The following is a 12,600-nucleotide window of genomic DNA, read 5'->3' as shown; positions in this document are numbered from 1 at the left end:
AGAAAGTTACCCCCCAGAGGTCACATTATTCAGTGTTAGAAGCAAGATGCAAGCCCAACTCTTTCCTGACTCTATTTCATGGACTCTACCTACTGTACAACACTGCCTCTAAAGTCCTTGCTCTCTGTTCTCCTCAACAAGAAGCCTTGTGATTGCAATATATTCCCTCTACCTCTAGCCTCCATCTCCTCTTCTGCAAACCAATGCGATCCCAAGAGCTGTCCTGTCAAAAGAATATGTTGGAATGATATAACAATACCATTGTGCTGTCTCAGTGAGAACTCCAATTGCCATAGTTCTTCAAGGCTTAAAATGCCCTTTTCTTCCAATGAACCCATTTTACAATAAGGAAATAAAGACCAGAGGAGGGAATTTTGAGTCAGGCGCCAAGATTTAAACCAGATATCCTGATTCCAAGTCCAGCCCTCTTTCCACTGGGACAAAATGGAAGCCACAAAACTAATCGGGAAGTGGGGGGAAGGACAGGGGGAGGGAATGACAGGGGAGGGGAGGACAGGGGAGAGGAGGGGAGGGGAGGGGAGGACAGGGGAGGGGAGGACAGGGGAGGGGAGAACAGGGAGAGGAGGGGAGGGGAGGGAAAGAAGAAAAGCAAAGCATTGGACTAGATGGTCTTGCAGAAGTTCCTTTCCAGCATCAGAATCTCTAACCCTACCAAGAGGCCTCACTCAGCACTGCCCAATCCAATTGAGTGATTTTTCTCAATCATCCAATGGCTTAAGAAGATCAATTTAATTTGCTGCTAGAGTTTTTTGAAACCCTCAAGCTGACAGTTTCTCTGAGGGCCAGACACATTTTCCTGAGGCTTTGAATATGTTCTTACTTCATCCAAATAAACACTCAATTCTCCCCCTCTGGTTTTTTAGGGATTTTTAGGGAATTAAGGACATTTTTTAGGGAAAACTTTGAAGAAGGTTGAAATTAACCTTGTTCTCTGTAGGGGAGCCCCAGCGATGTCTAGGCAGCAATCTGGAACCCTCGTGCAAACACGGGGAGGCAGAAGGGAGCAGAGCAGCATGGGAATACTTGGAACAGTCAACAAAAGGCTCAGGCCTTATAAATCACCCCTGGGACTGGGCTGAGGGGCATGCAGCTGTGCTCAGATGGGCACATCTGTTCCTGCTCTTGTCTTTAACAAAAACAAGATGGCCCCAGCTCCTCAGACCTCCTCCACAATTCCCATCCAACTAGCAAAACACAGCAAGTCAAGGGCTCAACTTTTCCAATGAAATTGGGCTCCAGCTACCACAACCGAGCAACCTGAGGATGCCCCTGACCTCAAGCTCTAGCCAAAATCTTGGGCATTAATGTTGAAATGAGGAGATCCTGGACCGAGGAGAAATGGCCTGAAAATGTCAGAGCTACATATATACATATACATCTGTATATATGTATGTGTGTGTGCATTTCTCCCCTATGTGATGTTGTTTCTCCCTGTAATATATGTTCTCCCTGTTTCTCCCTATAATATAGTTTTTCCATGATATATTGTTTCTCCCTATGTTTCCCCTTTTTTTTTCTTTTTTTTTAAGCCCTTACCTTCCATCTTGGAATCAATACTGTGTATTGGCTCCAAGGCAAAAGAGTGGTAAGGGCTAGGCAATGGGGGTTAAGTGACTTGCCCAGGGTCACACAGCTGGGAAGTATCTGAGGCCAGATTTGAACCTAGGACCTCCATCCTGGCTCTCAGTCCACTGAGTTACCTAGCTTCCTCTATCCTATGTTTCTTCTTATAATAGTTTCTCCCTGTAATATATTGTTTCTCCTTGTGTTTTCTCCCTGTGTTATATTGTTTCTCCCTATAATATATTCTCTGTTGTATTGTTTCTCCCTAGGTTTCTTCTTATAATACTTTCTCCCCATAATATATTGTTTCTCCCTGTGTTATATTGTTTCTCCCTATAGTTTCTCCCTGTGTTATATTGTTTCTCCCTAGGTTTCTTCTTATAATAGTTTCTCCCTGTAATATATTGTTTCTCCCTATGTTTTCTCCCTGTGTTATATTGTTTCTCCCTATAGTTTCTCCCTGTGTTATATTGTTTCTCCCTATAGTTTCTCCCTGTGTTATATTGTTTCTCCCTGTTTTCTCCCTGTGTTATATATTGTTTCTCCCTAGGTTTCTTCTTATAATAATTTCTCCCTATGACATTATTTCTCCCTATGACATATTGTTTCTTCTTGATACATTGTTGTTTCCTATGATCTACTGTTGCTCCCTGTGCTATGCTGTTGCTCCCTATAACATAGAAGCATCCCAAGAGCAGAGATCACTTCATTTCGTCTCTGTACATCTGGCCCCTGGTGGGTGTTTAATAAATGCAATGTTTGTATCAACAAAGCCAACACTCTGTGAATGGGATCCATAGGATCAGTTGCTGGACAAGGGGGAAGCACTGGGGCAGGGGACTGATCAAGTGGTACAACTTGCAATCCTGCCTCTGCTGTATACTAGCTGTGTGAAGTTCAGTGAGCCCCTTCACTTCCCTAGGCCTCAGTTTCCTGCTCTGTGAAATAAAGGGATTGGACTAGATGGCCTCTGGGAGCCCCTGAGCCTTCGAGCTAGGATGCTGAGAACTAGCAGACAGTCCAGGGCCCATCCTTCCCCTCTTGCCTGCTTTCCTCCCCTTGCCCAAAAGTCTAGGGAAAAAATCCTTTGAGGAAAGGGGGGGGGGGGTTCTGGAGGACTGTCATTTGGAGACAGAATTATGTTTCCCTTGCTGGCCCCAGAGGGGAGCCTTAGGAGCAAAGGGGAGATGCACAAGGGGGCAGATTTGGACATGAGGTCAAGGAAAGCTTCTTATCAGTCAGGGAAGGTGCTCCAAAGTGGCATGGGCTGACTGCAGAGGTAGTGAGCTCCCCCTCCCTGGGAGTCTTCAAGGAAAGGTCAGATGGCCAATCAGATATGCTGTAGACGAGATTTGTTTTTTAATATGGGTGGATTCACTAGCCCCTAAGGTCCCTTGCAGGGCTGCCATTCTGTGGCAAGCACGTGAGATGACCATATCTGATGCCCAGAGGACTATTCAGCCCAGCCATCCAAGATCTGGTTTCCAACATGGCACCATGGGCTATTCTCTGGGAGAGCTGCGTCCTACATGACCTCAGCCCAGAGTGAAGGAAGGTCTTTATCCCAAGGTGCCCTTAGCCCTTGAGTGGGCATATATCCTCCAGACACTTCTCCAGCCTTGCCAATTCTCTGTTCATTCGGCACCAACTCTTACGATAATATCCTCCTTATTCTGGCTGCCCGCTATGGAAAATGGTGCTCCCTTTGGAGCTTCCCAGGGCAATGGGGCAGAGAGGAAGGAGGGCTCTGCCAGTTTGGCTCTGCTTCATGACCAAGCTTATATCCTTTCTGTCCATCCCCTTCTTCATTTAGTAGCCTTCAGTCATGGCTCCCGGCTTTTTCCTTTCCCTGCTGAAGCCCAGCCAAGCATTCTTATGTCTTTTCATGAAAACACCATCCCGTTCATCCAGCCCTTGATTGCTGCCCTCCTTTGGGGCCTTCCCCAGCTCTTTAGTTCAGGTCCACTGGATCTAACAGACATTTCTTAATGGACAACCCGCCCTCAAGGAGCTTATGTTCTACTACGGCCCATCCAGAATGTAGCAGATCAGTTGAGTCCACGTTTCATCTTTTTGGAAGGAGAACCGCTGGGACAGCACACAATGCTCTGGGTAGAGAGATGCCCCCAAACCCAGGTCTGGGCCAGAAGGACACAGGTTTAACTCCCAATTCCCTTACTGTGAGAAGATGCCTGGATCTGGGAGAGCAGCAAACTCAGAAACATTACAGCACATCGACATCTCCTTGACCAGCTGGGTCCATCTCGGATACTGCCACTCATGGGACCAGGAGCAGGTCACTAGCCCCTTACCAGGGCCTGGCACCCAGGAAGGACTTCAGAATGTGTGACTGATCATCTCCTGGGGCCCTTATCTCTTCAACTGCAAGAGGAGAGGGTTGGCCTCAAGACCCTCTGAGGTCCCTTCCAGTTCCAAGCCTAGATCATGTCATTCAAAGCAGAGCAAATGAGCCAAGGGAAGAGAAGAGCCTTGGAAGCTAAGCAGCACTGTGGGTAAAAAGATCTGAGTTCAGATCCAGCCTTAGACACTGACTAGGCTATATGGTCCTGGGTAAGTCACTTTACCACTGTCTGCCTCAGTTTCCTCACCTGTAAAATAGGGGTAATAATGGCACTCATTTCCCAGGATTGTTACCAGGAGCAAATGAGATAGTACTTGTAAAGTGCTTAGCCTGGCACATAGTAGGAGCTTAATAAATGTTTATTCCCTTCCTCTCCCCTTGATCATCTGGGGAAGTCAGGCAAATTTATAAATTAATTATAAGCTAGAATAAGAAGGTATTCACAGAGGGAAGGTGCAGGAGACGAGGAAAGAAAGACAGGTTGGGGTCAGATTGGGGCAGCCTTCGAATGCCAAGCCAGGACTTAAGAGTTGATCATGTAATCTCAAGGAAGACCTGGAAGGTTTTTATATAAGGGAGTGACATGACCAGAGGAGAGCAGTATAAGGGGGCAGCTAAGTGCTCAGTGGATTGAGAGCCAGGCCTAGAGATGGGAGGTCCTGGGTTCAAATCTGGTCTCAGATACCTCAAGTGACTGACCAAGTCACTTGACCTCCATTGCCTAGCTTTACAACTCTTGGAACCAATACACAGTATTGATTCTAAGATGGAAGGGAAGGGTTAAAAAAAAAAAGAGCAATGGGGTATAATCTTCAGAATGGATTATAAGGGAAAGAGATCAGATAGGCATAAGGTTCCTAGAAGGAGGAGCTGATGTTTTTCCCTGTGTAAGCTGGGCCAAGTCACTTCATCCTCCACCCTCACCTCTGCCTCAGTTTCCTCATCTGCAAAAATTAGTGGGTTGGACTAAATGGCCTGTGAGGCCCCAGCCCAGTCCAGCAGCATGATCGCACCATCCTTCTTGTCTGTCCTTCTCTCATCTCCCCATCAGGTAGTCTACATTCCTGCCTAACCAGCTGACTCTCCATCCTCCTCCCTGGTCTGTCCTCTTCTCTCTTTAGGCCCTTCTTTATGCTTGTTCCTCGTGTCTAGAACGGAAGCCCTCTCCCGAGCTCAGAGAAGAGGCTGGATTGGACACATCTGAAGTACCTGCTAGAGGCTCCCCTGCTGGCCCACAGTAAGCACTCAATGGATTGACTGAATCAAGGAAACCTGAGTTTCCATCCTGGCTCTAATATTTACTAGCTGAGAGACCCTGGGCATGTCATTTCCTTTCCTTGGGTCTCATTTTCCTAATCTATAAAATACAACCCACGCGACCTAATGAGGGCATCGTCCCTTGGTCAAAAAAGCTACAGAAAAGGGCACCGCTCCCCCTAGCCCCCCACGACCTGGGAACCCAAAGGGAGATCCGGGGCCTCCCTCCATAAGCCCCGGCCCAGCACACTGGGGAGACACACAGACTTGTCCCATCCAAGCCAGTGTTCATTCACCTCTTCAGGCCGGCTCAGGACGTGGCCTTCGGGGCCGGTGATTCCCAGCTCCAGGATCCTCTGCTGCTCCTGTAGTGAGGAAGGGCCAGGACAGCAGGGAGGGGGAAGGAGAACAAAGAACAACATTCAGATAAAAGAGGTCTTCCTGTCCTCAGGGAAATAGTCACAGAGATGGGCAGAAACCTGGAGGGTGAACTCCTTAGGCAAGCTGTAAAATAGCAGAGCAGACCCTGCGGGATGGTCAGGAAAGGCCTTGGGGGCAGAACTGGGGGCCAAACGGAGCAGGGGCTTGTGGGTGACAGCCCCCCCCAACAAGTTTGGAGCTACTGGCACCGAGGGGGGCTCCAAAGTGATGCATTCCTAATTAACTAAATAAAATTTTCCTTAAAAAATATGGAAATGGGTCTTGATCAATGACACATGTAAAACCAGAGGAACTGTGTGTCCTCTATGAGAGGGGGGAGGGAGGAGGGCAGGGAAAGACCATGAATCATGTAACCATGGAAAAATATTCTAAATTAATTAATTAAATAACATTTTCCAAAGTGATGCATTCAGGGACAGTCAGGTGGTGTATAATTGAAAATCTGTTACCCTAAAAAAGAACTACATATCCCAAGAGCCCACTGACTTCCTGTCATTACGTACTTCCTGTAGAAAGAAGATAAATATTGGGTGGGTGGTCCTGCTCTCTCTCTTGGGCATGCAGCCAGTGGTGATGGTGGAGAGTGGGGATTTTGAAAATGGCTAACCAGCCATGGGCACGTGGTTTTTGTTTTCTATGCTCTTTATTCCTTTATTTCTAATGATCATTTAATAAACCTCCTAAAATATAATATTTTTATTATTTGAAACATAATTTTAGATTTTACAGTGGCTCAAGGGATTGAGAGCCAGGCCTAGAGGAGGGGGGGGTCCTGGGTTCAAATCTGGTCTCAGACACTTCATGATTATGTGACCCTGGGCAAGTCACTTAACCCCCCCTTTCCTAGCCTTTACCACTTTTTGGCCTTGGAATCAGGACGCAGTATTGATTCTAAGATGGAAGGGAAGGGTTTAAAAAAAGAAAAAAATGCAACGCATTCCTGGTCTGGCACTGCCAGGATCAACTAACCAAAGAGAGAATGGAACTCCCCCCCCCCCAGGTGGGGCACTGCAACCTTGAGTGAAATGATCCCCTTGGGGAAGGCGAGAGGGGACTCGAAACTCTCTACTGCCAAGGTTTTGGGAGAGACTGTGTACGTGATAGGCCTGAATGGGGAACTGGAAACTATTGTCTGCTCTGTCCCCGAGGGGCCTCCATTCTGGGCTGGGGCTTCCCCCCACCGTCCCCCCTTGGACCCGGGGCTCATGAGAGGGGTCTACCTCCGCGATGATGTCGCCATTTTCGGCATGAACCTGGGCGATGGCGCCGATGTCCCGAATCACGCTCAAGACTTCATAGATCTGGAAGAAAGTGAACACAGTGACGGGGTGTGTTTTCCACGTCCTCCCTCCGGCCTCAACTTCTGGCTCTGCCTTCATTTATGATGGGAAGGGACCCCAGAGACCTTCCGCCCCGGCCCTTGTTTTCCAGAAGAACCCAGAGAGGCTAAAGAGGAGGCCCAGAGATGTCAAGACTTTCCCCAGATCACAAGGGCACAGCAAAGCCCCAGGATTTCAACTCTGCCCACAGAATTATACACTCAAGATGAAAAGGGACCTCCAGGCCATCTGGCTCAGCTCTTCATTTACAGAGGAGGAAGCCTGAGACCAGGGATTGAAAGATTTACCCAAGGTCAGATGGATAAAGACAGGGCTTGGATTTGAACTCAGGTCCCATAACTCGAACTTCAATCCTTTTTCCACTTGATTCTACCATTTCCCAATCGTCCTGTCTCTTTAAAATCTCCTCTCCCAGGCCCTCAAAGAGACATTTATGGGGCATGGCTCAGGCAGTGGGGCCACTCAGCATTTCACAGTGTAACCTAGAAAATCCTGGATGGGGACCCAGAAGCTCCTGAATTACAGCGCTGTTTCAGGCACAGAATCACTCAGGGAAGCCCTAAGGGCAGCCCTCTGACACCCTGGCAAAGCTGAGAAAAAGTGATCCATAAGGCAAGACACTTCCAGGCCCCCGGCAAGGAGCAGGACACGGGAGAGCAGCTTCCTGTGATTTAGACTAAAAAGGGACCCGAGGAGTCACTCAGACTGGCATCAGCTGGAATCTCTAGTAGGCTGGGCTGGTTGCCCCACGGATGAGCTGGAAGTGTCTGGGGAAGGACAGGGGCCACTAGAGAGAGAGCTCCCCTCACCACAAGACGTTTGCTTGGAGGAACCGGGGAAGAAAAGATTGGGGGGCTGGGGGAGGATCATGGCTATTTTCAAATATTTAAAGGCTGTTTAGAAAAGAGATTCATCTGGTTCTTTATGACTCCAGAAGTCAGAACTAAGAGCCACTGGCAAAAGTTACAAACTGGGCCAATTGAGGCTGGGCTTCAATATCCTAACAATTAGAGGCATCCATAAGTGGAACGGGCTATCTCAGGAAATGGTAGGCGCCCCTTCATTGGACATTTTCAACCAGAGACCGAGTCACCACACAATGGGTACAGACATGGCCCTTAGGGGGGACTCTATGATTCCAAGATTCCGTGATTCTGTCATCTAACTCCCTTATTTTTACAAATGAGGAAACTGAGGCCTCTAGAAGTGAAATGAGGTGCCATGGGGCATACCACTTAAGTAAATAACAAAGGGAGGACCTGAAACCAATGCTTCTTGCTTGACCTTATTCAGATCTCTTCACCTCTATGAGATAAATCTAGAGAGAAGCTAGAACTGGCCTTGGAAGTTTACAAGTCCCTCTACAGATGATGACAGAATGGACTCCTACCTGGGAGTCTGTGAGCTGGAAGCGATCCTTGAAGGCCATGTACACTAAGAACGAGTTGACGCCTGGTAGACAGAGAGAGAAAGAGAGTGGAAGGAATTGTCAGACAAACCAAATAACCTAGAGGAAAGTACATGAGGGCCTTTTTTGGATGGAGTGCTGCTTTCAAAGGGCACCAAATGTTTGCCAAAGGACTGACTGATGGAGTCCAAGCTCTTCTCTCTCAGGAAATGGCCTTCCTCCTTTCATTCTGGCCACGGTGATTTCTCTGGAAATTGTACTGGTTTATTTTTTTAATTCTTACTGATATCTTTTGCTTTTATATTCCCTTCATTTCCCAACAAATAATGACTCTAGTTAATATTTAGAAAGCACTTTAAGTCATCACATTGGACCCTTAACAACCCTGGAATGTTAACTCTATGATCCTCCCCATTTTACAGAAGATAATGACAAGAAGGGAAATGACTTGACCAGTGTCACATAGACACAGTATCTGAAGCAAGATTTGAATTCAAGTCTTCCTAACTCAACCTCTAGTATTCCATCCACCATGATACCTAGCTACCTGGAGAATCACCCCAAAATGATTTTTAAGAAATGTTTTTAAAAAAGAAAGTCCATCAGTCCAGGGAATAGAATCTGCTCAGATATGGTCAGAGCCAGTTTACTTGTCCATGGGATTATAGTATGTATGCATACACTAAAATCAGGTCATACTAGATCCCAAAAGCTGATTGTTAAATTTCCACTGTAAACATTTATATGTTATATATGTTATATATATATATTATATATATATATGTGTGTGTATATATATATATGTTATATGTTATATATATATATATATATATATATATATATATATGTTTATATAATTGGCAAACACTGCAAATCTGACCTTTATTTATTCTTTGGCCAACTGTCTAGACTTGGGAAAGTGATGGAGAAAGTACTGATAATGCAGCTTAAACATTAAAATATGGCATACAGAGATGCTCTTCCCAAAGAGCAGGTGGTTAAATATTTACTTAAATATGTGTCAGCACACCCCTGGTAGTCTCACAAGCCACAAGATCAGCCATCTTTTCCCAGAAGCTTTTCAAATGCTGAAGAGCCCCACCAAGGATGTCTGTGGCCACTACAGTTTAACATGATCCTCTCCTTAAATCTGCTGAAGGGCTGGTTGGGTGAAACACTCCAGGACCTCTTTGTCCTTCCCTCCTCTAAGGGCGACCACTGAGTCCTTGGCTGGGTGTAGAAATGAAGGAGCAAAATAACACCTTTCAGGGGCGCCAAAATATCACTCCCCACCAAATTCTTCTCACTTATCTGGGTACAGGTTGACCATCCAGAGGGCAAAGACGGACTCTCTTTTGTCTTTCTAGCTCTTGGACCCTACAGGCATTGATTATAATGTAAGCTCCCTGAGGGCAAGAACTGTTTTTTATTTATATTTGTATCCCTAACTGCTAAAACAGTGCCCTGCACATAGTAGGTGCTTAATAACTGTTTTCTGATTGACTGATTAGTAAATGTTTGTTAAACTGAACTGAACATGTAGATGGAAATGGATGTGTGTGTGTGTGTGTGTGTCCCCGCCATTATAAGTCACAACAGAGGCTCTAAAATGGCCTCATCCACAAGGGCAATGGATCATGGCCAACCTACCATGGTCCTTCACCAGAGTTTCCATCTCCTCCTGGATTCCTTTATGCCACTCTGTGATGTCCACATGCAAGGAGTAGTCACAGCAAGACTTGCTATCTGCCCATTCCCTCCACTGGTCAAAGGCAGTCAGCAGGCTGGTCCCAGGTTCAGGAACAACATGGTCAACTGAAAAGAAGGAAACAATTACAGCCATTAATGCCGGATTCTTATCACTGCCCACAATGAAAAGTTCTTAAGTTTCAAACCAAGATGGCGCTCTCTATGGCCTGCATCTAGGAATCCACTTAGGCGAGCCAAAGTCTAGGGATGAGCCCTTAAGTCGGAGCTCGGCCACAATAGCTTACAGCGGTGAAAGCGTGTGGGAACGACGCAGATCTGATTTCCTGGTTCAAGACCCATGAAAGCTTAGGCCTCGGGAAAGTTCCATGGACAAGGCTGCCTTAGATGGGACGTCAGTGTCAAGTGACCGGCCAGGCAGGCCGTCTCCCCTCTGAGTCTCTCACCGGCTTTAAGGCATTCACCTCCCAATACAAGACGACGCTTTAAGATGCTGAACGGGCCCTCGGAGAGTTCTCTCACTTCTCCCCTTTCCCTGGCTTCAATAAAGCAGGAGGGAGTGTCCAGGCATTCCTCCCCCAGAAGTTTCGGCAGTATAATATGACTATTTCTGCGAGACTTTCCATCTGAAGAACTCAAAGCATTTCACAAAAAGACACTCCCCCACCGGGTCTACAGTTACTCACAGAATCTGAAAGTTGTACTGGGCAGCAAGTCAGCTCCAGTAGAAAGTACAGTGTAGGATTTGGAATCAAAAAGATCTGAGTTCAGATCCTGTCTCAAGCACTTACTCTTTTTGTTTCCATGTGATTGTGCTCAAGTCATCTATAAATGGGATAACCATATCCCAGAACTCCCAGAGCTAGTGTGAGGATCAAATGAGACAGCCTACATAAAGTGCTACAGGCCTGTTAGCTGTCGTTGTCATATGTCCATAAGTGGCCAGCCAACCTAGCTTGTTCCTATCCAAGGAAGGGAAGCAGCTTATTTCAGTTTTTAATTGTCATCCAGCTTCCTCTGACCCTAAGTCCGTGTTGGCTAACATAGGGCACGAGTAGCTCCGAGTGCCTCCATGTGCAGGACGGGGCTACTCCGTTCCCATCTCCACAGTACCTAAGGACATTTTTCACATACCCTACCCCTCTGCCCAGCAGCCCAATAAGGGCATTTCCTCCCTCCCCTGTCTGGGGTAATGCTGCAGAGAGCTTGTATGTACCCTGAAGGTGCAGTTTGGTCAGACAACAGCCACCATTGACCTAAGTCAATGACTTAGATTTAAAACCTGGCTCAACCAACTATTCCCTCCATGTCCCTTAATCTCTCTGCCTCAATCTCCCCATCTGTAAAATGAAGTAGTCTCACTAGCAGATTTCTAAAGAACCTCAAGGCCCTGAATAGATCACCCTGCCTGTGTGACTCAACCTCCCTCAGGAGTTCTCTTCCTCAGAAAAATGAAGAGTTGGACTAGGTCAGTGGTATCAAACTCAAAGGATCCCTACAGGCTAAAAACTGACTTAGAAAACCACAAATTGACATTCTCTAAGTTGCATTGTATTGGGTTTAATTTTGTTAAACATTTCCCAATTATATTTTCATCTCATTCAGCCAGCACAGGAGAGTTTTGCGAGGCACAAATTTTGCCCTTCTAGACTGGAAGGTCTCTAATTCCAATTTCTGATCCTATCTGGGTGACTCCAGGCAAGTCATCAAAGGCCATGTACCTCAGTTTCCTGCTGTGTAAAATGAAGGTGTCAGACTAAACAGATGACCTCTGATGTCCCTTCCAGCTCTTAAAGTGAGATTCTCTTACTCGGAATCCAGGACTCTTTCTGCTTTGGATTCCTTCATGCAATTCTGCTTTGTCATCTTCCTTACCCTATTCCCCACCCTTTTCTCCCAGTGAGGAAACTGAGGCTTAGAAAGCGTAAGTGAATGAACTAGAGTTCCACGTAGGAAGTGGCAAGGCAAGGATTTGAACCTCCTAGTCCTGAGCTCTGTCCCTCCACCCCACCCTGCCAGAAGGCAGACTGTTCTGCAGAGACTAGAGGCTTCTGGGTAACTCTGGAGCTCCCCCTTCTTCTGGTCAGAGAGAGCCAGCAATGACTTCTCAAGGTCAAACCTCCCTGAAAGAAAGGAGCAGGGATGCTAATCTCAGAAGCCTGCTGCCCACCTGCCTGGGGCTTCCTAAACAGAGCCTCAGTGCCTTGCTCAGTGCCAGCCAAGCATTCCCTCCATCTCAACGCTGCCCCAGGCTCCTGATCAAGCTCTGATTTCAGGAACAAATTAAGCCCAGCAAGAGCTGCCAACCTGGAATCTAGAGTGCTTGTCTTTCTGCCTCTGAAAGGAGGAAGGAGGGGAAGAAGGGGAAAGGGGGTGGGGTGCACCTTTTAAAGTAGATGGGAAGCAGCTAGCCTCACCCAGACTCAGGGGGCCTGGGTTCAAGTCCTGTCCCCTCCCCACAGCATATATTAGCTTTAAAAATTCAGATAGAAATGGGGGAC

At 46.8% G+C, this 12,600-nt stretch overlaps 1 protein-coding gene across 2 annotated transcripts in view; it reads right to left on the bottom strand.

The window, feature by feature from the left end:
- The window catches only part of DPYSL2 (dihydropyrimidinase like 2), a 148,885-nt gene that overhangs the window by 40,051 nt on the left and 96,234 nt on the right, over positions 1-12,600 (bottom strand). For both annotated transcript variants that reach the window (XM_001371288.4, XM_003339866.4), the window contains exons 4-7: positions 10,043-10,207; positions 8,375-8,436; positions 6,865-6,945; positions 5,500-5,568 (exon numbers count right to left, since the gene is read on the bottom strand). In XM_001371288.4, the coding sequence (XP_001371325.2) occupies positions 5,500-5,568; positions 6,865-6,945; positions 8,375-8,436; positions 10,043-10,207 (377 nt within the window). The remainder of the gene's footprint in view (positions 1-5,499; positions 5,569-6,864; positions 6,946-8,374; positions 8,437-10,042; positions 10,208-12,600) is intronic.

The sequence above is a fragment of the Monodelphis domestica genome, chromosome 1 (assembly GCF_027887165.1).
Source record: "Monodelphis domestica isolate mMonDom1 chromosome 1, mMonDom1.pri, whole genome shotgun sequence".
NCBI classification, from domain to species: domain Eukaryota; kingdom Metazoa; phylum Chordata; class Mammalia; order Didelphimorphia; family Didelphidae; genus Monodelphis; species Monodelphis domestica.
The sequence above is the reverse complement of the archived record's forward strand: the minus strand, read 5'-3'. Positions and strand labels throughout refer to the sequence as shown.